The sequence below is a fragment of the Hippichthys cyanospilos genome, chromosome 18, assembly GCF_059441005.1.
Source record: "Hippichthys cyanospilos isolate Australia breed blue-spotted pipefish chromosome 18, RoL_Hcya_1.0, whole genome shotgun sequence".
In the NCBI taxonomy this organism is placed as follows: domain Eukaryota; kingdom Metazoa; phylum Chordata; class Actinopteri; order Syngnathiformes; family Syngnathidae; genus Hippichthys; species Hippichthys cyanospilos.
The window spans coordinates 12,455,896-12,478,624 of NC_142386.1; the positions used below are offsets into that span (position 1 = coordinate 12,455,896).

Below are 22,729 nucleotides of genomic sequence, written 5' to 3' on the forward strand. Positions count from 1 at the left end.
TGGTGTCATTCAAAGACAAGCACGTTATCCTGATTTAATTCCATTGCTCAAATGGACGACGTAGAAATTCATTGTGGCATGCCAACAATGTTTTGACCACTGCCTAGAAAACATAAAAGTAATCATTTTTACATGGGGTGTCTGTTCATCTGCTTTTTCATATTGTCTTTGATTGCTTGCCAAGATATATTTGATCCCTGCGTTGCTAAAAATAGTGAGCAGCTGAGGAATACTCACTTTATTTTAGAGTCCTTGTGTATAAATCCCTAAAGTCGTATCTAATGTGACAGATTTTCCAGATGGATATAGACCAAAGTTAATGCATCATACAAAATACGCTTATGCAAAATACACATTGAAAACTTCCAGTAATAGCTCAAAGCAGTCAATTTTCGGGTTTCAACAGATACTTTGCAAGCAATGATAAAAGAGTCATTCAAAACTTCATGTTCTCCCGTGCTGCCTTTAATGACCTTTCTCACTATTTCACACAAAGCACACCGAGATATGTGAGATAGCACTGGACTGCGATCAGAAATTGGATTCTTTGGGATGGTTTTATCTTCTTTTCTTGCAGTTCATCTTCAATCCACTTCCTCTTTTGCGGAGTAATATTAGTACCCTCGCACCCATACCGCATGGCCACACTGAACATCAACCTTCAGAGACGTGTGCTTGGTTGCCGTATGCCATCTTTCTATGCTTTTGCGGTGCATGCTCCCTGCCGCCTTTGATGCAAAATGGCACGTCGGCGGGGGCTGACCATCCATTATTCAAGTTCTCGGGGGGCAGGAATGAAAATGCAAGGAAAAGGAGGAAAGACTTATTGAAAAAAAAACTGGTGAGGAAGTCATGCGACTGACTGCCGGAGACAGATGAAGGGATGAAGCGTTGCGAAAATGAAAGGTGTGAGAGGAATAGTCAAGTGGAAACAAATTTGGTTCAAGACTAGTTTGGGTTCATGCTGTGTTCTGACGCCTACAGACCAAAGGTGGTCAGGGCAAGTCATCGTACTATTTACTTAGTTGTATTGGTACCTCATACCGCAACACTTAAAGATTCTGAAACTGGACCTATATTAAATCCTCTTAAAGCTTTACTGAATGAAACACTCACGACATGAGAGTAAATGAAAACTTTGGGGGTGGAGCTAGAACACTCGTAAAATGGAAAATTGATGGGGGAAAAAAACTACATTTCTTTAACCTCCTTCATACTTACCTCAGCTAAAGGCCAAGAGAAGTGAGCGAATTTGTAAAATTTGCAATCTATAACTATGGACTGAAACAGCTGTAACATCTTCTTAAAACCTCTTAGATACTTATCTGATTACTACCGTATTTCTTCGAGTTTGTCGACCTCCACCCCTTTTTTTTTTTACTTCAATTTGGGTGAATTTAAAAAAAATAAAAGAAATACACAATTATAAGTCTAGCTCTGAGTTCAGTGATTACACGTCATGGCTGTCCAATGAAAACACTTGGTGTGTGTTATAAAAAAAAATGAAATGATGGTACTTTGAGATGCATTTCTTCATTGTATATCAAATAACACTATGTTGCAGGAGTGGCTTCCTGCCCATAGACGCTTTTTCTTTTCATAATGCGCCAATGTCCGTCATAATAAATGAGCCACGTTTTCGACAAAAATGCAAATGGATGGCGCTTGGCAAAAGTGCATTTTTTGCGATGTTCTGTGTGCTCTATGGATGCATATTATATCAAATTAGAGGTATGTATCGAAATCTTAAGCTTCGTAAATGACTTGATATGACTTATTTCTTATTCAAATCAATGTTATTCAAACACAGATATGTGAAAAAAATTGTTTTGAGTTATGCGGTTATAAGTTGACTCTTCTAATATGGGGGTTGAAAATGAGGAAAACAAACTCGATTTGTCTTCGGAGATATACGGCAATTTTATGTGACTGGAGATTTTTGGACAAAAGTATTAAATAATGTCCTCTGACAATTGCCCTAAAAACCTTTACCAAGTTTCTTTGAACTTAAAGTAAATTGTATTCATGACTTTTAAATGAAGTGGCTTGATATAAGGAGGTTTGCAATTTGCAATTTTTATTTTCTAAATTTCAGTATAGCTGAAGTATAGCTGAAAGGTAACTAACATACTTGTTGTTTAATTGAATCTCTTGGTGAATAAAAAGGGCATTTATGTTGGCTTTAATTATTTTTTTATTTTCATTTTGTGAAAATTGCTTTCGAAAAGGAGTCCAAAAATTTTGAGAACCCCCGCTTTAAACATTTTGCAGACGTGACCAAAACGCTGACACCAGAATAATGATAAAAAACCTGGATGAAATAGAATTTTGAAGTTTTAATTGGCAATTCGGTTTTCTCACTTGTACTTGCAGTCTCTGTCACAACTTTCGATGTGAGCAACTGTAACAAATCCCTTAAACCTCTTCCATACCAGACTGAACTAAGGCTGGGTGGATTTTTCAAAAAATGATAATCACAATTAATTTAATATTGGATTAACAATTATTGAAAATGATTATTAACTGTTTTTAATCTAAACTCTATCAAAATTATCATCATTTGAAGGAGTTTGGCTCGTGGAAGTCGGCACTAATTTCCCATTTGTATGTCAAAATGGGTTTTTATAAAGATTTTGCATTTGCATCTTTTTAAGACAAAAACATTGTTTATTTAAATAATGTGTTTAATCATTTTTGTTGTGTCTTTAGTTTAGTAGTAAAGCCACATGGTGCTTTGTCAACTTACAAATCCAGCACATTCTTTACTGTGTTAATTTTTCTTCTTTTGGAATGTCTTCGGCTCAAGCTGTGATTAGCATGCCCACCTCAAAGTTAGGTACCCGAGTTCAAATCCACCTGGCCTTCCTGTGTGGGTTTTGCATGTTCTCCTTGGGTGCTCTGGCTTCCAAAAACACGCATGGCAGGTGTATTGGACATACTATATCGTCTTTAGGTGTGATTGGTTATTCGTCTGTGTGCCCTGCAATTGGCTGGCAACCAGTTTGGGGTTTCCCCCGCTCACTGCCCGAAGCCAGCTGGGATAGGCACCAGCAAGCCTGCGACCCTTTTTGTTGTAGGTATTTTCGAAAAAACAAGGAATTAGCACGTAAATGCTTCTATTATACCCCATGAAGGAAAATTCCCCAAGAGAGCAATTGATTGCTTTTGTTCTGTTGGGCTTTTATTCTGTTGGGCTTACTGCATTTCCCACCAATCATCTTCCCACGGTGGTAAATGAGTTAAGTTTTTGGGCAGGTATCAGCATTTGAAATGTGATGATAATTTTGACATGTTGAAATTTTGGCCGACACTGAAATATTGGTGGATGTTTTAAACCAAAGCTTTTCGGCCAATCAGAGAAGGACATTCGCTGAGTAGAAGATGAGTTGGAAGCAGGAAATTGTTGAGAAATTATTAAATCCTCCCAGTTAATTTATTTTCGTTTGGCAAATAGCATTCCCAAAAATGTCATTTTCTCACACACAAGGCTCAATTACTCCAGGCTTCTTCATCTGTTTTCCAATTTTTTTCCCTGCGTTGTATTCAATTTAAAATGGCCTTTTGAAACAATATTTACATTTTGACACATTTTTATATGTTGTAATTTTTTTAATCTTATTTTTTTAAATCTTTTCACATTGCTCTTTTGATTAATGCTTGAGGTGTCTTTCATACTTGTTATTCATTATCATGCACGTAAGCACACGATACCTAAAACTAAATACTGTAATGTTTTCTGGGTTTGACAGTGAGAAATTTCGCCCATCCATTCTCCATGTTGTCTTAATGTAGTTGTACAGCTGAAGGAAGCTGACACATTTATATTTCATCTACTGACTCTTCCATAATGCATGAGAATGGGAGACCCCCACCTTCATACAGCCACCCTCCAACTCCCTCCCAGGGGAAAGGGAAAGTGTGTTTGCGTGCATGGGGATTAAACCCGGATTAAGTCAAGGGTGTGAAATAGTCGGAAGGCACCCCTGGGACATGCTTCCATTTTCAAAAACATCCCTAACTTAAACCTTTTTGTTTATTTTTTCTTTTACCTCGCCACTGGTACAATCTCACCAAAACTGGTTGATATCTTGTGGTGGGGGAAGAACAAAAAAATATTTTCTTATTTTATTGTTCTTTAATTCATTAACTCAAACGAATTCCTGATTTAACAGAATTAGCACTTTTATTATCCCTGAACGCGACGCTGAATCTCAGCACTGCCAGAGTCAACCAAAGGGTCGAGGGTACCGCTCAATAATTAGAGAACCTTAAAGGGGGGGAGGAGGGTGTGGGGGAAGTGGAAAGGCTGGGGGTGGGGGTGTCACTGTGTCTTTAATATTTTATGTTGGCACAGTGGTTTCTCCACCCTTTTCCACCTCCGCTTGGTTTTGGGTCTTTGGGTGGCATTTTGATGTCGGACGCTTGGTGTTGGTTGGCACGGGGGAGGACGGCTTTGTTGACCTTAGTGCTGCCACGAGCCAAATCGGTAAGACTTAATTTCATGGGTTGGATTCATGAAGCCATGGCTGAGCAAACATTCGTGCTTAGTATTTGATATTTAAAATGAAAAGGACAGAAGATGAGGGTAGAAGAAGAATGTAAAAGTGTGTTTGATTTCATAATAATCCATTCTTACTTTGCTTTGTTTATAAAATGTTTCATTGTGATTAAGTGATCGATTATTGATCGATTATTCAGCCCAAGTTAAATAACTGTAAAATCGTCTGAGGGTTGGCGGGGTTCAAATACATATTTGCATTTCAATGACAAAAATATTGCGCTAATTTTTAGCATTGCATCATTTATAATTGATGTAATAATACTTAGTTAAATGTGATTAAACTCAAACATTCACCTTTGTTGTGTTAAAAAAAATCATAACATAATTACTACTGTATATTGTTTCTTTTTAAATGTCAGTATACCTGTTATTTTTATTTGTTTGCCTCTTTTTTGTTGTTGTATTTTTTATTTACAATCAATATAGCAATTTATTTGATCGGATGAATGGATAAGAAAAATACAGTATATACAGTGGGTAGTAAGTATTCAGACCCGTTTACATTTTTTTTATTCTTTGTGTTCTTGGAAAAAGTCAATAAACTTCATTTTGTTTCTCGTAAATGAACGCGCAGCACCTCATCTTGACCGAAGAAAACAGAAATGTAGAAACTTTTTCAAAAGTATTTAAAAAGAAAAAAGTGAAGTATCACACGATCTTGTGTTCAGACCTTGTGCCCAGTACTGAGTAGAAGCATACTTTTGTGTTAGTAATTTAGGAACAGCTCTTTGTATAATTCAGTGCTTAAACCACCACTGCATTCAGTCTGTTTACAGTGAAACTGTAGCTCACTGCACGAAAAATTGTCTACACTATTTTTCTGATTATAGTTTGTCTGTTATGATAAAAAATAATAACCTACCATCCTTACGTTCATTATACCTTTTTCCTTTCCTTCCTCTGTGTTTGTGCAGGTTCCTGCCGACCTCAATAAGATGCACTTGACGGACCATGCCCACCAGCAGGTGTTGCACGTGCCTGCTAGCCAGTCGGGCTGCAGCATCGCCAGTGACTCGGGCAGCAGCAGCTTGTCGGACATCTACCAGGTGGGACTATGTTAGGAACGATATGAATGGAAATGTGCAATCTGTACATCATATTTATTGAAAATATATGGCTGGATAAGGCTCTACATCAGTGGTCCCAAACCACCAGGCCGCAATCTATTTTGTTGTGGCTCCACACAGCACCCTTACCCTGTCGATTATCTTACGACGGCCGATATTAGTGGGGCCTGATGAGAAGATTAAAAATCAAGCCACGAGCGTATTTACCCAATCAGATGCTGCGAAAATGTATGTGCGCAGCTTGCCCATGTAAACACTAGCTTGCAGTTTAGCCTCCAGGCCAAAGCAGCAATCATATTTTAACATTAGCATGTGTCAATGATGTTAATGCCATAGATAGGTTTTAACTCAAAATTATTATTTTTTTACATTTACATTTTAAATTGTATTTATTAATCTGAGGGGTCCATTTTTAGTAAGATACTCTGTTTAGCAATTCACTTCTACCATGGTTGCCAGGCCACAAAATAAAAATGAATGTCTCAAATGATTGGGATACAAAAATGGTTGACCACTACTCTATATTACGTTTTAACATGTCACGTACCACGTTTACCTTATATTTAATGTACTATGCAACTAATTTATGTACTATACAACTCTAGTCAGCCATAAATTACACCATATTATATGTTCCACTACTCAAATATAAGATACATCACACTTAATATTCTTTACAACTCTAACGTACATCTATCCATTGATTTTCTACCGCTTATTTGGAGTGGGGTTGCATGGGCAGCAGCTTTTACAGGGAAGCCCAGACTTCCCTCTCCTCGGTTACTTCGTTGAGCTCCTCCGGGATTTGCCACTAGCGTCCCCAGGTCAGACGAGAGACATAATCTCTCCAGCATGTCCTATGTTGTCCCCTGGGTCTCCTCCTGTTAGAAATGCCAAGAACACCTCACCAGGGAGGCATCCAAGAGGAAACCTAACCAAATGCCTGAGCCACTTTAGCTGGCTCATCCTCATGTAAAGGAGCAGTGGTTTGACTCTGAGTCCCCCCCCCGAATGAGCGAGCTTCTGACCCTATCTACCAGTATTTAATGCCCTATATAGCCCTAATGTTTGATTATTTTTATTGACCAAATGTGGCCTCTCCTTGCCCATGTAATCAAGCTAATTATTGCTGCTTCTGTGTTGGTGACATGTCACATGCTACTTCCTGTGGTGGCGCAAAGGTCTGATGCAGGAAATAACCTTGACCTTTTTCAGCAGAGTCAATGCCTCTCATAGTTTCATGAGATGCGCAGTGTCCTATCAGCTGCACCTGAGAATTGTCATTGTCATGGTTAATCCAAATCAGTAAGCCTTAAAACTGCATATGTCGAATCATTTAAATGCATACCGTGCACATCCATCCACTCATCCATCCATCCATCACTCAATGTTCCCTCTTAGCCAGCCACTTCGTCCAGCTCCTCCAGGGGATCCCAAGGCAATCCCAGGCTATCTGAGAGACATTGTTCATTGGAATCCTTACCAGATACCCTACCCAACTCAGCAGAATCCTTTTAACGTGGAAAAACAACAGTTTGACTGAACCCCTCCCCAATGACCGAGCTTCTCACCCTATCTCTAAGGTAGAACCTGAACATCCTGCGAAGAAACCCATTTTGGCCATTTCTATCTGGGTTTTCATTCTTTTGGTCCCAATCCACAGCTTGTGAGGTTAGGAACAATAATCGACCGGTAAATAGACTGGTACAGCGTCCACATGATCAGAATCTGTTTCGATGGGCAGCCTTGGCACAGTCCAATACTCATTTGAAATGAATTCTATTTACTGGCAGCAATGTGAACCAAGCTCCGCATTGGTGGTACAGGGAACGAACAGCCCATATCAGAGAGTTTGGTACACCAGACTCCCGAAGCAACCCCCACAGAACTCCCCAAGCGACACTGTCGAACGCCTTCTTCAAGTCCACAATACATATGTAGACCGGTTGAGTGAACTCATTTGCACCTATGGGGATCCTGTAGAGCTTGTCCGCTGTTCCATGGCTGGGGCGAAAACCATGTAGTTCCTTATCAGCATCCCTGAACAGACTTTACTGGAAAGTATGAGACCTGTGATCCCTCTATAGTTGGAGTACCTACATTCATAAAAAAGGGGACGCCACCCAAGTCTGCCAATCCAGGGGTACTGTCCCTGAGTTACGCACTATGTTGGACAGACGTGTCAACCAGGATGGCCCCACAACATCCAGAGCATTTAGGACCTCCGGATGGATCTCATCCAGCCCAGGCGTCCTTGTTACTGAGGAGCTTTTCAACCACTTCGGTGACTCTGAAATTCAACCAAGTGAATGTGTTTCATCTTGGTGGCATTTTAGCTGGCTGATAACTTCCAAGCTAATGAGATTCAGCAATCAATGCGGAAGCCCCATTGAGGGATGTAAACGGTGTTAACGGCCTTATAATAGTGAGGGAGGCATTTATAGCCTTTTTTTTTGTTTGCTGTCTCCACTATATTGACGTCGCGGAAAATGGACAGGGAGGTAAAGCAGAAACAGCAAAAAATGACAAGGACAAATTGTTCTCGCCCAGGCCACGGAGAGCGAACTAGGCGATGTGGACCTGTCTGGCCTTCCTGAGGCTCCCGTGGACAGCGAGGAGGAGGAAGAGGAAGACGAAGACCTGGAGAGAGCCTCTGACGTACTGCTGGGCCGAGACCTGGTGCGCGAGTGTCTGGAGAAGGACCCAGCTGACCGCAACGACGATGACATTGGTCAGTCACAAAAAATATGAGCTTATTCTTCATGTTTTGTGCAACTCGAAGGTATCATGTATTGTTTATCATATTTAATCATTTATACCAATAGTCTCCGACTCCTGGTACAGGGCCAAAGCCCAATTTAAAACTGAATGTAATAGAATGCCTTTATTGTTATTGTATAACAGGTATACAATGGAATTTGGGATCAAGCCACAAAATTGTATCTGTATTTAAATAATTAATTAATTTGTTTAACCGTCCATTCTTCCATCCATCATTTTAACAACTTATCCTCACAAGAATCGTGGGTGTGCTGGACCCTATCCCATTTGTCTTAAGCCAGTTGGGACCAGTCTTAACTGCTTGCCAGCCTATTGCAGGGAACACAAAGACGAAGAACCCTTTGCACTCATGAACAAACATATATACTTTATAATATACGTATGCTGCAAGGTTCTGGAATGTGGGAGGAAGTTGTCGCGATATGAGAATATCCACGCGGAATAACGGACAACATGCAAATACTAGACTATAGCAGCGAACCCTCTGTATATGAGGCAGATATGTTAACCAGTCTGCTGTAGTCACTGTATTGTCCTTAATTTATGTATTTATTGTTTTTTTGTATTTATTTACTGTATTTTTGTGGCCCATGTACAACAACTCTAATGTATAATTTATCACATTTTAAATGTTCTAAACACCTACCATATTTCTATCCTATATAACTCAGATGTACCATAAGTACATATTTTTTATTCTATACAGCTCAAACAATACCCTGCACAACTGTTAAGTAACATATTTCACATTCTATACACTAACTATATTTACATAATGTTTGTCCCCAGAGCAACTGCTGGAGTTTATGCACCAGCTGCCAGCCTTCGCCAACATGACCATGTCAGTGCGTCGGGAACTGTGCCGCGTGATGGAGTTTGAGGTGGTGGAGCAGGCTGCCACTGTCATTCTGCATGACAAGCAGGAGGTCAGAATCTCGCATGACAAACAAACTCAAAACGGCGGCTCACCCAACGTACATGAATGATGATGCCCTTTGTCCCCCCGCCATAAAGCTGGACCTGTGGTACGTCATTTTAAACGGGGCGGTGGAGATCAGTCGGCCCGACGGCCGCGTGGAGATGCTCTGCATGGGTAACAGCTTTGGCATCTCACCCTCCCTGGACAAGCAGTACATGAACGGTGAAGTGCGCACCAAAGGAGATGACTGCCAGGTAAGAGTAACAACACTGTTTTGATTGGCTGATATATCTACGCATGTAACTGATATTGTTACTGTAGTTAACATGCCAAATTTGTCCATTTTTAGTTTAACTTTTGAAGAACCTGTGTAATTGTATTGTAAACACTCCACTGTTAAATTTAGACATATAAATGACGAAACCTTACTTCTGGCACATTGGCCATCTTACAAAATAAAACGTTTTTTGGACGCAACATTGCTAACTTGGAAGTGAAACATTTTGTTGACTGAAACTGCGCCCCTCTCTGTGTGGCTGATACGCCCTTTTCATGAGCTGGGATTTTACAACGTCAAGAAACTCGAAAGTAGACAATAGTAAACAGTTTTTTACATGGAGAAATGTAAGAACTTAGTAGCAGTGGAAAAGTGCCCCATGAAATCAGTCTTTATACAGCATGAATGTGCTGTTTAAATTCATTCAATGTGCATGGTTAATTTCTTATACAACAAAGCTAAGATGTGCTTATCGTCATGGACTCTCCATCAGGTACAGTTGTGAAAAACATTTTGTAAATTGATGGTAACTCCACTGTTTTGACAAATTGCATCATGAGTCCTCCCCACTGTGATGCTACATAGTGACTTGAGAACGAAAGTCCCTTATTATCTGATTGGCCAGGGCCGCTGCTAAGAGTGCAGTGAGCAAGGAATTCATAGAAATTTATGAATGAAGGAATTTAACACTGGGTGTGTTTGTGGTAAGAAATTAACATTGAAACATTGTTAACAGCTCCAAAATATTGATATGACAATATTTCCACAAAAGATCAATTTTTATTTATTTATTTTAATGATTTTCCCACAGCTTTTGGAAGTACATTTTCAAAAAAGTGAAATTTTATCTAGGTCCATTTTCATTTCTCAGTAGCATGGGCTTGCATGACCAATAAAGTATCATAACTGAAGCCCAATGCTCTGTAGACGATCTTCCATCCAAAAAACAAACAAATTCAACCAATCAATCAATCTTCTCAATCAGTCATCTTTGACATGATATTACTTGTTTTAGAATCAAATTAATGTTATTCACACAGATATGTGGTAAAAATCGGTCTGTTTGGAGTCATGCGGTTACAAGTTTGTGCTGGGAGAAATACAGTACATAAAAGACATTCAATGGTCATTTCATGTTGATGCACATCTAGTGTGACCGATTGGACGTTGAGCCGTACGCATCACTTCCTATTGATGGACATTGAGGAAGTTGGTGTGGTTGCTTTCAGTTGAAAGGGAAGCTGGCTTTTTCACATGCGGTGGGCGAGAGTGTCATCTGGCGTGTATGACACCTATGTTCCATGGGTCACTATGCAGCACCATCTGCCGGTTCACCCACCTGTACTCTTTCCCGCAGCTGGTGTGCATCGCCCAGGATGACTACTGGCGCATCATCAACCACGTAGAGAAGAACACACACAAGGTGGAGGAGGAGGGCGAGATCGTCATGGTAAAAGAACACCGCGAGCTGGACCGAAGCGGCACACGCAAGGGGCATGTTGTCATCAAGGTAAGAAAAATCTGAAAAAAAAAATACATGATGCTAAGGTTTTTTCCCCGTATTTGATCAAGAATAAGAATTATTGGCTCAGCCTCAATGTTGCCCTTTAATTGAAGCAAACTTGAAGAGTTCCTCTGCGTTCCTAGCCCAAAGTTTTAGAGGAAGGGTTCTCAAAATATTTGGAGTCAGGGACCCTTTTTAGAAAGCAAATTTTCCAAGGACACCCATCGCACATATTTGTGGGGAAAAAAAAGAACATTTAAAATTTAGTCATATTATTTTAGTCACCAATAGATTCAATTTGACAACAAGTATATTTGTTACTTTTCAGCTATACTGAAGTTTCGAAAATAAAAATTGCAAATTGCACGCCTCGTTATCACAAATCAATTCCCATGTATTTAGTCAAAAACAGAATTATAAAGTAAAATGACGCTTTAGGTTTGCTGACTTCATTGCCTCGATTGCAAACAATTGTAGACACAAAACACGTTCTGACAATTTTCAACTAATACATTTTTAAAAATATATTAAAACTCATTCAATGCTAGGGACGTATTTTCATGTTTTTTAAGATTCCAAACATGAAATCCCAGATGCTTAAGTATTAACCCAATACTTAGTACATTAATTTCCAGATACTTAAGTATCAAAATGATACTTCCGTATTTCGGAAGGCATGTCTGGACTCTTAAAAGTGATTCCACCACATCCACCACGCTCCCCTCCTTTGCGCAACCGCAATGACAGACGCACACCCGCGCCCACTGCTTTCGTCTGCGTAGTGATGCGTCGCGCAGCGTCACACATTCCTAACATTCCTTGGGAAGTCAAACTACGCATACGCAGGGATCATCAGCTCGGTCGTTTGTGTTAAGTTTGCTTGGAATGCTTCATTGCATAAGCTTAAAAAGGGCTTTTCCGGTCTCCGAAGCCAACTCTACATGGGTCCCATTCACTGTGAAGCCGTGAATACCGTGCTACAACAACGTGTGGTCAAATCTTCTCTCTCCTTTTTTTTTTCTTTCAGCGCGAGTCTAGCACTCCTCTCTTGTGCGCATGTCAATCAAATGTGCTAACACAATAATTCAAAACAAGAAACAAATGTGACTAAATAAAAACACAATATATACTAAATTTGTTACACCTGCTTCATTTACAATGGGAGAGTATGTACATACAACATTCATTTTAACTTTGAAGTGAATTAATTGAATCGCTACTCAAACAGTAATATGTACAAACAACATGTTAGTGCCAATTAACAGGAGGAAATCATTTGCTCCTTTTGTCTCGATGACAATGGCACAGACGAGCAGAAGCTTGCACTCACTTTTGGCTTCATTCAATCAATATGATCCCCCCCCCAACCCACTGACTATAAGTAGGATTATTATCTATAAAAATTGGTGTAAGTATACCTAAACCTGTATCCTTTCGAACATTTACAATAGAAAAAAGCAGAATAAATCAACTTTCAAAAACTGTTCATTATCTTTTTACAGCATTTACATTGTTTAGTCTAAATATCAAATACTAAGCACAGCTTAGTCTCAAACAGAACAAAATGGCATCAATGTGCCAAAACATAGAGAAAAATGTACACCCCCAAACTCCAAAAATTTGGGATTTGGTCACAATTGTGCTAATTGAGAATGTGTGTAAAAGCTGCCATTTACATGCAATGTTCAAGTTTGGCCACTGATCACAACATAGCACCACAACACCTCAAGAGTCCAAGGCTGCTGGCCTGACGCGGCTAATTAGTTCCTGTCAGGTTATCACCCATTGATCAGCAGCTTGCTGAAACATCAGTGCGCTAGCTCAGCGTTTTGCGTATTTAGAAGAAGTGTTCGTTTGATTAGCACTCCTCTTATCCGCCAAGGCCCCTTTTTCATCTTTTGCTATTTTTTTTCTTCCCTTCTCAGACTCTCCTGAGGCAGTCGGGTATTGATCATGTAATGGACCTCAACGATCCAAAAACATCCAGTGTAGACAGTCGATTCTTGAGTCTTTTGGATTTCTTTTCCTCGCTCCTCTTTGTTCTTTTTGTGTCAGACAAAAAGAAAAGAGGATGTGCTTTGCTACTTTTGCTCCCCTCCAAAAAAAGAAAAAAAAATCATTTCCTTCCAGAAGATGCCTTTTACTCTTAAGTGTAACTTTTTGCTTCCTCTCAGAGGCCATACTGAATTAATGACTAAAAAAAAAATGTTTTTGCATTTCATATTTGAGCTCCATGAAGGATAATACCGACTTGCCATATATCGACCTAATAGTTTGTGTTTTTTCAGTAATTTTGACCTAATTCCGTTAATATTGATGTGCTCTGTTATGTGTCGCTATCCAGGGGACTGCCGAGCGTCTGATCATGCACTTGGTGGAGGAGCCCTCGGTTGTTGACCCAACTTACATCGAGGACTTCCTGCTCACCTATCGCACCTTCGTATCCAGCCCCATGGAAGTGGGCAAGAAGCTTCTGGACTGGTTCCAGGTGGACACACTCCGAGACACGGTCAGTATGAGTGCTTTTGCTTGTATTTGTATCCTGCTTGTTGCACTTTTGGAAATGTCAAGTCGTCAATCGATACCAGTGAGGTGTGTGCATGTGCTCAAGCGTGCCTATAAGACATACAATCATCCCAAAGTGTCCACAGAATTAGTGTTAGCATAATAATTACAAACAAAACACAGTATGATAAATCAAAAAAAGTTTGACACCAAGAAAAAGATTTGTTTTTTCCATGTAATTGTGACAAAATTAGGATTGGCATCTTTTTTTTTTCGGCACTGATGCACAAAGTCGTTGAAAGTTGTTGAAAGTTGGTTTATCTTGCTTTTCCTTTTGTCAATGTTAAAAAAGATACAGTTTTAGCTACACAATTTTAAGAGATAATCTTATTAATGGTCGGCGTGGCAATGGGGTGGGCGCAAAAAGCTTTCTCTTTTCTAGGAGGGCTTTACAAAATATAATTGAGAAGCACTGCTTTAAGTATTCACAGTCTTTGTGGAGTATTTTATGACATAAAGGTATACTTGAAGATTTTCACTCCTCAGAAATCCGCAATACTATTGTTCTTTGCAGAGAATAAAGGCTATAAAATGTGTGTGTGTGTGTGTGTGTGTGTGTGTGTGTGTGTGTGTGTGTGTATATATATATATATATATATATATATATATATATATATATATATATATAAAATTACAAATTGTGTTGAAAATATCAAGAATACCAACTTTTTACATGATACTTATCGCACAATGTTTCACTGGTCGTCTTTTATGCTTCTGTCAGCATTCTCCCCCGCTTTTTTTTTTTTTTTTTTTACCCCACCCTTTGCTTGAAATTCACATGTTTTCGATCGATACACACATTCAGCAGGCTCAGCGTTCCTTGATCTTGGCCCTCATTATTGTTCAAGGGTGACATGTAAGGGCTTTGTGTGAGGATTAGTGCACACTTCTGTCAGTATTAGTACACTGAAACCATTACTCCTTCTTTTTAACTTTTATAGCAAAGAATAGAATACTGCTGAGCTTATCTTTTTTTTATCGTAACATCAGAAAATATGTCTGAACATCTGTCGTCTGTTATGGGACATTCTGTGTAGAATTTTAATCAAATAATTTAAGTTTAATCTGCGTGAGAGTTGTAAATGCATGAAAAGAAAAGGCATGGTAGAATAGTAATGGAGCATTTATTCTTTTTATTATTGAGCAAGATTGTATTTTTTTTTCTGTGTCTGTAAATTTGCGTATAATTTTATAGTAGGTTTTGGTGGAATGATATTTTGATTTCCTATTAGTTGCCGAAATAGCCAAAAAATGTTTGCTTTAAAATTTTTAGGTTTATACTTCACAAAACTATTTTTTAACCCTTGTGTAGTATTTTGCTCATCCCCTGATCTTTACATCAAAGGCATTTTATATCAAAGCATTGAAAGAAGACACTAGGGAGCTGAAATTTCTCCCAGATGGCGACAACATGTCAAAGTTCAACATGGAAAGATAATTTAGGAGTATGCCATCCCTTGGCTAAAAGTACTGCAAGAGTGATGTGCAAGAAAATGACCCAAACAGTGTCAATATACTGTACTACTATACTTCACAAGGCTTAAATACGGCTAATAATCTTAGTACAGGCAATTTTCTGGAGCATTTTAAGGGAAAATATTTTTTTTTAAATTGATGCTATAACATGGAAAATGTGGAAGAAGTGAAAGATTAGTTATAACAGCATCTCTGTATGAATGCTAAGTCATATTTCACGTTGTCATCATGTTTTTTTTTTGTTTTATTTTTTAGAATAGTTAAATTGGAATTGTAAGGGATTTTTAATATATATATATATATATATATATATATATATATATATATATATATATATATATATATATATATATATATATATATATATGTGTGTGTATAAATGAATACAATACTAACTCTGTTCTGTTTGATGTCCCAGGTGACGCGTATCGTGCTACTGTGGGTCAACAACCACTTTAACGACTTTGAGGGTGACCCAGCCATGACGCGCTTCCTGGAGGATTTTGAGAAGCTGCTGGAAGCCGCGGTAAGACTACACATCTCACTCTGTCATCTTGAAGCCTTCACACAAATATACATATATATCAGCATTTTTTTTTTTCTATTCTTCAGAAAATGAAAGGCCACCTGCGGCTTCTCAACATCGCATGCGCAGCCAAGGCCAAGTGCCGGCAGATCACGCTGCAAAAAGCGTCGCGTGAGTCGCCGCTCTACTTCAACGTACTGGGCGGAAGCGAGCACGGCTTCGGCATCTTCGTCGAGTCGGTGGAGGATGCCAGCAAGGCGGCTGAGGCGGGGCTCAAACGTGGAGACCAGGTGAGACGCATGTTTTCGTGGCAACAAATAAAATTATTGCAGACATGAGGAAAACTCTGGCCAGAAAAATTGGATGTACTGCGTGGACTTTTGTAGTTAATTTTAAATAAATAAGTACCCCCCCCCTTTTTTTTTTTTTTTTTTTTACTTCAATTTTGGTGAATTTTACAAAAACACAATTATAAGTCGACCCCTGACTTTATTGGTTGCATAGCTCATGGCTGTCCAATTATAACACATGGCGTGTGTTATTAAAATGAAAAAATTACGGTAATTTTAGACTAATTTCTTCATCGTATATCGAATAACATACTGTTGCGGTTGAGGGTGCGGTGGAAACGAAACAAGCGGGAGGCAATGTGCGCGTGCACATGTTCGCAAATGTTGAAACAAATGATTTTAAAATGATTTGAAGTTTCAATGCTTTATTTTTTTGCTGTGCTTTTAGACACAGTTGAATGTGAGCTTGTCTAAAAATCCTCAAAGTCATCGTCATCATTATCTGGCACGGCAAATAGATCCTCCCATTTAAGACCCTGAAATCTTCTCCAATCTCCTCATCAATTGTTTCTTTTTGTACTTGGAGAAATGCCGTAGTTAATTGTGATGATGTAGCCTAGTTTAGTTCTGGTGACCTTTTTGTTTTTTACACTTTCAAATTGCTGCTGGAACTCCATCTCTAAACACTTTTTTGTGTGTGTGTGCGTGTGTGTGGTTATTGGTGAAATGTGCTATCTTCATTTCAGATCATGGAGATCAACGGGCAAAACTTTGAGAACATTTCTTTCTCCAAAGCTGTGGACATACTGAGGAACAATACACACTTATCCCTTACGGTCAAGACCAACATATTTGGTGGGTTCAGCAGCTGGATACTGTTGTAACGCTGACTAACAAGTATAATTTATTTTGTGACCAAACTCTCAACTCAATTTAATCATACAGTAATCCTTCGCTACTTTGTGCCTCCCCTATCCTGGATTTATTCCCGGATTTAATTCGTTAAAATAAAAAAAAAAAGAGCTATACTGCGAAGAGACGCGCTGTGAATGTTTCCTGCATGCCAGACAGACGAGTTAGCTATAAATGCACCTGCCATGAGCACTCCTTAGACATCCAACTACTGCAGTATACTGTGCATATTCACTTAAATCTTAAATTATTACACCTTATACCGTAACAGTACTGTTATCCCTTCCCGTTCCCATTCCTTTGGCTGTAGTCTCACGGAGAGTTGCAGTTGTATGAGCGGCACCCGGAAGTCTAATTAGAATGACGCCTGTAGCTGACCAAACATGATAACATTCAGAGTTTACACTTGAAATTCCAATTCATTACAAAAGAAATCTAGGTAAGAGTTTTACAATGTTCCGGTGCAGCGCTGCTTTCTCTTCATCTCCCTTTGCGCCTAGCTAACAGTGTGTGTGAGTTTAATGAGGGAGACATGCACTCCTAGAAGAAACGCGAGTGGCTCCTGGCGCGACCATCAACCAATGAGGGCTGGAGTTGGAATCTACTCCCGTTGTTTCTCTGGGGTGACACTACGTCGCGGTGTTTCACTCATCGCAGGGGGGTTCCGGTCCCCAATAATCGCGGAAAACAAGGCATTACTGTATATCAAGTCGATTCCCCATTGAAATGAATCAATCAGCCTCTTGGAGGGAGTGGAGAAGCTTCATTTAAACAGTTCATAGAATGAATAAAATCAATTGTATTTTGGCAAAATGAGAAAGCGAATGTAAAGAAATCAACTTATTTGATAGTGTAATTATTGAACCTGGTGTATTATTAATCTTAAATGATTGCCTTCAAGGGCACATGGCCATGTGAATAAAAGATTTGAGTCGCGGATCACAGCAGCTCCGCTTATAAATGTCTGAAACTTGCAGTAGGGATTTCTTTTCACTTCATTCCTAAAAACTTCAGCATGCAAAAAAATAATCAAGCAACTATAAAAAGCAGTTTTTTCTTAATATCTCTTTAATGTGTTAATGAAACAATATCAATTGTCGTCGCAGTCTTCAAAGAGCTCCTGAGCCGGATCGTGCACGAGAAGAAGAACGGTGGACCGCACATCCCTAAAATACAGGAGAAGAAGGGCAACCGCTTTTCCATCCCAGACCTGCCCGGCGATATGGAGTTTGCCACCGACCACAAGGCCACGCGCAAGATGAAGGCCAACACGGTGTCAGGCGGCCGCAACAAGATCCGCAAGATGTTGGAGAAGACGCGTTTTAGCATCCTGCCGCCCAAGCCCTTCAGGTAGCATGAGACGAGACGCTATTGCTAGCCCAGAAAGTGGAAAAAATAATATTTAATGTCCCTCCATTTAAACGCCTAAATTATAGTATAAATTGCAATACATCACTAATCGAAGTGTTTATTTTATGAGTAAAAGACTGATGTTTTAAAATATGGAAAAAAAAAAGAAAACACTAAAAGAAGCAGTCTTTTGAACCGCTCTTTTTAGCAAATGGCTCTTGCACGAGCAGTTCCCGCTAAAAAAAAACACATGTCCCATCACTAGTTTGATTCATTAAAAAATAAATCCTAGTTGTAACAAAAATGTAACATTTAAAGGTTATGCAAAAATATGGACATGACTTGGTCTTTTTCATTGGTTAAGACAAGCAGGATAAATGCAATCATTGAAAATATTTTTTAATATATTAATGTTTGGAAGCAACTGCCAAATGAAGTGTATCATCGACTCTAGTGTTCGCTTTCACACATGTTCAAAAGTCTGCTTTCTGTCACCAAATTGTCAGATCCTTTTTAAATACCACAATTAAATAGTAACTATTTTGAACACATTTTGAATGACACCCATCCGATATTGTATTTGTAAAAAAAAACAACATTTTCAAATTAGCAGTTTTTAAAACTACAAATTAATCAAAATTTGACTTACTTCCCAAGCCCAAGCATCTATTTTTAAATGTGAGGGCAGAACATTATCACTCTCCCTGGACAATTACACTTAAAGTGTGAGTGCTTACACACACATTTTCAGAAATGGTCAGAAAGCAAAATATTGATGAGAATCTAAATTCAAACATGGTTGGATGAGAAGAAAATTCACAGACACAGCAATTCGTGGCCACGCAATCATATGTCTGCTATAAAGAAAAAAACAATCAACATTCCTGCTGAAATGTGCTGAGCGCGTGGCTTTTCTATTTCGGATGAGGTCAAAAGTTGCTTGAGGGGCGCACTTCCTCAATAATCCTTATGTGTGTAGGAGGAACATAACTTTCTGGCTTTTGCATGTCCTTTCGGTGCACATATGGGACTTTCCTCATGCATCATGCATCTGAGGAATGGAAACGCTCACATTTGCTTGTATCCCTGAATGTAGCGATGTTGCTCTTCTCTTTTCTGTTCAATTTCATTTTAATTTAAAATTTTGTGTTTCCTTTCCCCCTGCTTTGCTGCTTCAGGGGCCTTTTTGGGTAAGACCTCTTGTTCAGTGCACACACTCAAACACCTACATAACACCAACTGAATTCTCGGGCCCTTGTTCCTAGGCTAAATTTGTGGAGTCAACCCGGCATCACTCGGCCTTTTTGTGTTGTGCTGCGAATGAGCGAAAAAAACGACAGTTTGCGAATTAGGAGCCTGGCTCATTGTTACATTTTCATTTTTGCAATGAAATTACTACTCTGTATTACATATAAAGCAATTTGGCACATTTTTGGCAAACTTGCGATCATCATTCTAAGTGAAATTTTTGTTAATGCTTACTGTCAAAATGATGACTGAATCTGTCTTGAATTGAAATCAAGGTGATTCTCAATAATACAGTGTGACTTCTACTTACTAAATTAATTCGTTCGGGAAGTAATTTCTGAATCTGAATCTTTCTTAAGTAGAGCCGCTTTTTGCATGTAAATAGCCTAATCCGTTCCGACTCACCAAAACAGCTCCTAAACTCTTTAAATTAATTATAAAATGAACTATAAAATGTCTCAAAAAATGTAACAAATACATTTTAGAATTACATCAGTGCGTACTCCTAATTTATCATGTAAAGAATAGTTAAAAAAAAAAAACAAAGCTCCTAAACCCTTTAAATTACTCATACTAATTGTAGCACTTGAAAATATGAATGAAGTGCACTTGAAATGGTGCTGGTGTGTTTATGATTAGTGCAAAGAGAGAAAGACACCTTTTAGGACATTTAATTTGTATGTTTTTATTTGACATTTCCACTGATCCAGGAATCATTTACAAGTCCACAGGAGCAATAATATTTATTTTTAGAATTATTTTGAGTATGGAAGTTGACTTAAGTTTACTTTGGGGTCATGCAAAGTGCTTCTTGTGTGATGTCATCACTTAAGTGCTACTGGTGTGTTAACAACACTAACGTCGGATGCGACAGCCCAAAGTTGTATGTTACAAATGTGTTTTTATGTGAATATGGACAATGTTAGCCATAGCTAATGTCAATTTCCTGTTTGTTAGTTCTACGGTGTAAATTTTTGCTGGGAAGAGTGGATGAAATGAGTAATGATGAAAAGTGGAAGACTTCTGTAAACCAAAAATGCAAAGAACTATTTTCTCGTTTGTGGGCCATATAACAATGTGGCCTTTCGTATCTTTAATTTTTCCTCGTTACTAGAGACAATATTTTTCCACTGAGGCGTTTCGTAAGTTTTCGTAACAAGAAGCGTTCTGGCACCACTGTACTTAAAACTATAACATTTTATTATCAGACTTTTGTTCTAAGTCTACAAGGGGTAGACTAAGTTCAATCAAGCACAAAAAGGCCAAGGCTATGGTAGATGAGGCTTTTAGATGATAGTCAGTTTAGCAGCATCCTGCCTAAATGGCGTAAAGGAGAAATGAAACAAGAAGTACCTTTTTAGATATTGTTAATACAGCATCATTTTAACGAGGTCATACAAAAGAGTGCATGAAAGTTTTACATCAAGTAGCAAATTCTCGTAGGAGGTCAGGAACGGTGTGGCTACAATTATCGCCTTGTAAGGTTGTACCAGTGTCTTTCGGCGGCCTGCACAGCTGTTGATGATGTCATGATTTTATCGTATTTCTTTAACATATTCCTTTGTTTTATTTATATTTTTTATTTATCTCTGTTTTTACAGTGTATGTGTATGTTCTGCACTACAGTACTGCTACAATGTTTTTTTTTTTTTTTATAACAAGGGTTATTCCTTTTCTGGCCAGTGAGCATACAAGACGGAATGCTTTTGAAGCAAAAATGTTTTTTTTTGTGGTTTTTGGGAATCAGATTTTATAGTATTTCACATAATGACATCATGCAGATCAGTCACATCTCACGATCACAGTTCTTGTTTTGACAATGTACGTTATTTTATGTTTTATTCAGTAAAGTACATAAAAATACAACTGTCTCATATTTTGTACATTCTAGCACATTGCTTAACATTGTAGGTCTCTGGGTGCAACACATGCCAATCATTTTTTTGTTTGTTGTGGTCCCATTATGCTGGGAATATTTTCTTATGTTTTTTATGCTGGGTGATACTACCGATCAGTTTTGATTTCATCGTTTATTCCAACTATAAAATAGCTAGTTTGTCAGCAGGCCTGACAAGTGTGAAAATTTGGTGAATTTTCTTGCATGCTTAGATCATTTTGCAAAAAAATGTAAATAATAAAACCGACATATGTATATATACTTTGGGGCCTTAATAAGACAAATGATTCATGGGTTATATCATTGGTATGCACACCATCAAATACGAAACAATACTACAGTCTTTACATACACAGTCTTTTGCATGTGATTAAACATCTCCATTCTTTACTATGGAAGTTTCCTATGTATGAGGTACAAATATGGGAAATTTTTGTTTTGTGTTTTTAATGAACACCGCCTACCTTTTTGGCCCCCTCAGCGATGGCGGCATGGGTCAGTCGCAGGACGACAGCATCGTGGGTACCAAGCAGTGTCGGCACAGCGTGGCCATCATGCCCATCCCTGGCAGCCTGTCGTCAAGCAGCCCGGACCTCCTCCAGCCTGCCGCCAGCATCCTGGACTTCTCCAACCCGGCAGGTAGGAGATTTTCACAGAGCAAGCCGAGCATGAGTAGATTCCAGGACTTTTTCCACCACCCTTTTGTCTTTTCACTGCCTTCATTCTTTTCTCTCATGTTCTCTTTTTCTTGTCATCCTTGTCTCTTTTTGCTGGTCCAGCACTGGGGCTGTACTGTGAGTATGGATGCTTGATTTTGTGTGACGTCTAAACTGCATGCTCTTCCATCTGAAAACACTATCAACCCTTGAGGTTTTATATCAGTTGCTCAGTTAAAGTTAACAAGATGTTTGGCAGAGCTCTGACCTTCTGGATTTAAAAACAAACAAAAAAAAATCTTAACTTTCTAGCAATGAGGCAAAATCACTATGACAGGCTTGTCTTTATAGAATGAACAAGTAATAAAACAAATAAATATATAATGGCAGACATCTCAATCTGTTTTGACATGCTAAGGATAATTTAGAGCATAGGTCTCAAAGTCCAGTCCTCAAAGGCTGCAATCCTTCATGTTTTCGATGCTGCTGTCATTCACACACCTGATTCAAATGATTAGAATCATTTTTAATCTCCTGCAGAAATTGCTGATGAGCTAATAATTTAAATCAGGTGTGTTTAAGACAGGCATAAAAAACATGTAGGATGGCAGCCCTCGAGGACTGGAGTTTCAGACATAATTTTGAGCGTCCAATACACCTACCATGTACGTTTGTGAAATGCGGGAGGAAGCTGGAC

At 38.8% G+C, this 22,729-nt stretch overlaps 1 protein-coding gene across 4 annotated transcripts in view; it reads left to right on the plus strand.

Moving 5' to 3' along the window:
- The window catches only part of rapgef6 (Rap guanine nucleotide exchange factor (GEF) 6), an 83,923-nt gene that overhangs the window by 46,623 nt on the left and 14,571 nt on the right, over nucleotides 1-22,729 (plus strand). For 2 of the 4 annotated variants that reach the window (XM_088440716.1, XM_088440717.1), the window contains exons 7-17: nucleotides 5,476-5,607; nucleotides 8,179-8,359; nucleotides 9,199-9,335; nucleotides 9,424-9,582; nucleotides 10,963-11,115; nucleotides 13,454-13,618; nucleotides 15,572-15,679; nucleotides 15,766-15,969; nucleotides 16,716-16,824; nucleotides 17,988-18,231; nucleotides 21,858-22,015. In XM_088440716.1, coding sequence (XP_088296842.1) covers nucleotides 5,476-5,607; nucleotides 8,179-8,359; nucleotides 9,199-9,335; nucleotides 9,424-9,582; nucleotides 10,963-11,115; nucleotides 13,454-13,618; nucleotides 15,572-15,679; nucleotides 15,766-15,969; nucleotides 16,716-16,824; nucleotides 17,988-18,231; nucleotides 21,858-22,015 — 1,750 coding nt within the window. Of the gene's footprint in view, nucleotides 1-5,475; nucleotides 5,608-8,178; nucleotides 8,360-9,198; nucleotides 9,336-9,423; nucleotides 9,583-10,962; nucleotides 11,116-13,453; nucleotides 13,619-15,571; nucleotides 15,680-15,765; nucleotides 15,970-16,715; nucleotides 16,825-17,987; nucleotides 18,232-19,409; nucleotides 19,422-21,857; nucleotides 22,016-22,155; nucleotides 22,171-22,729 lie in introns of all 4 variants that reach the window. The other 2 variants (XM_088440714.1, XM_088440715.1) reach the window with 2 other exon arrangements.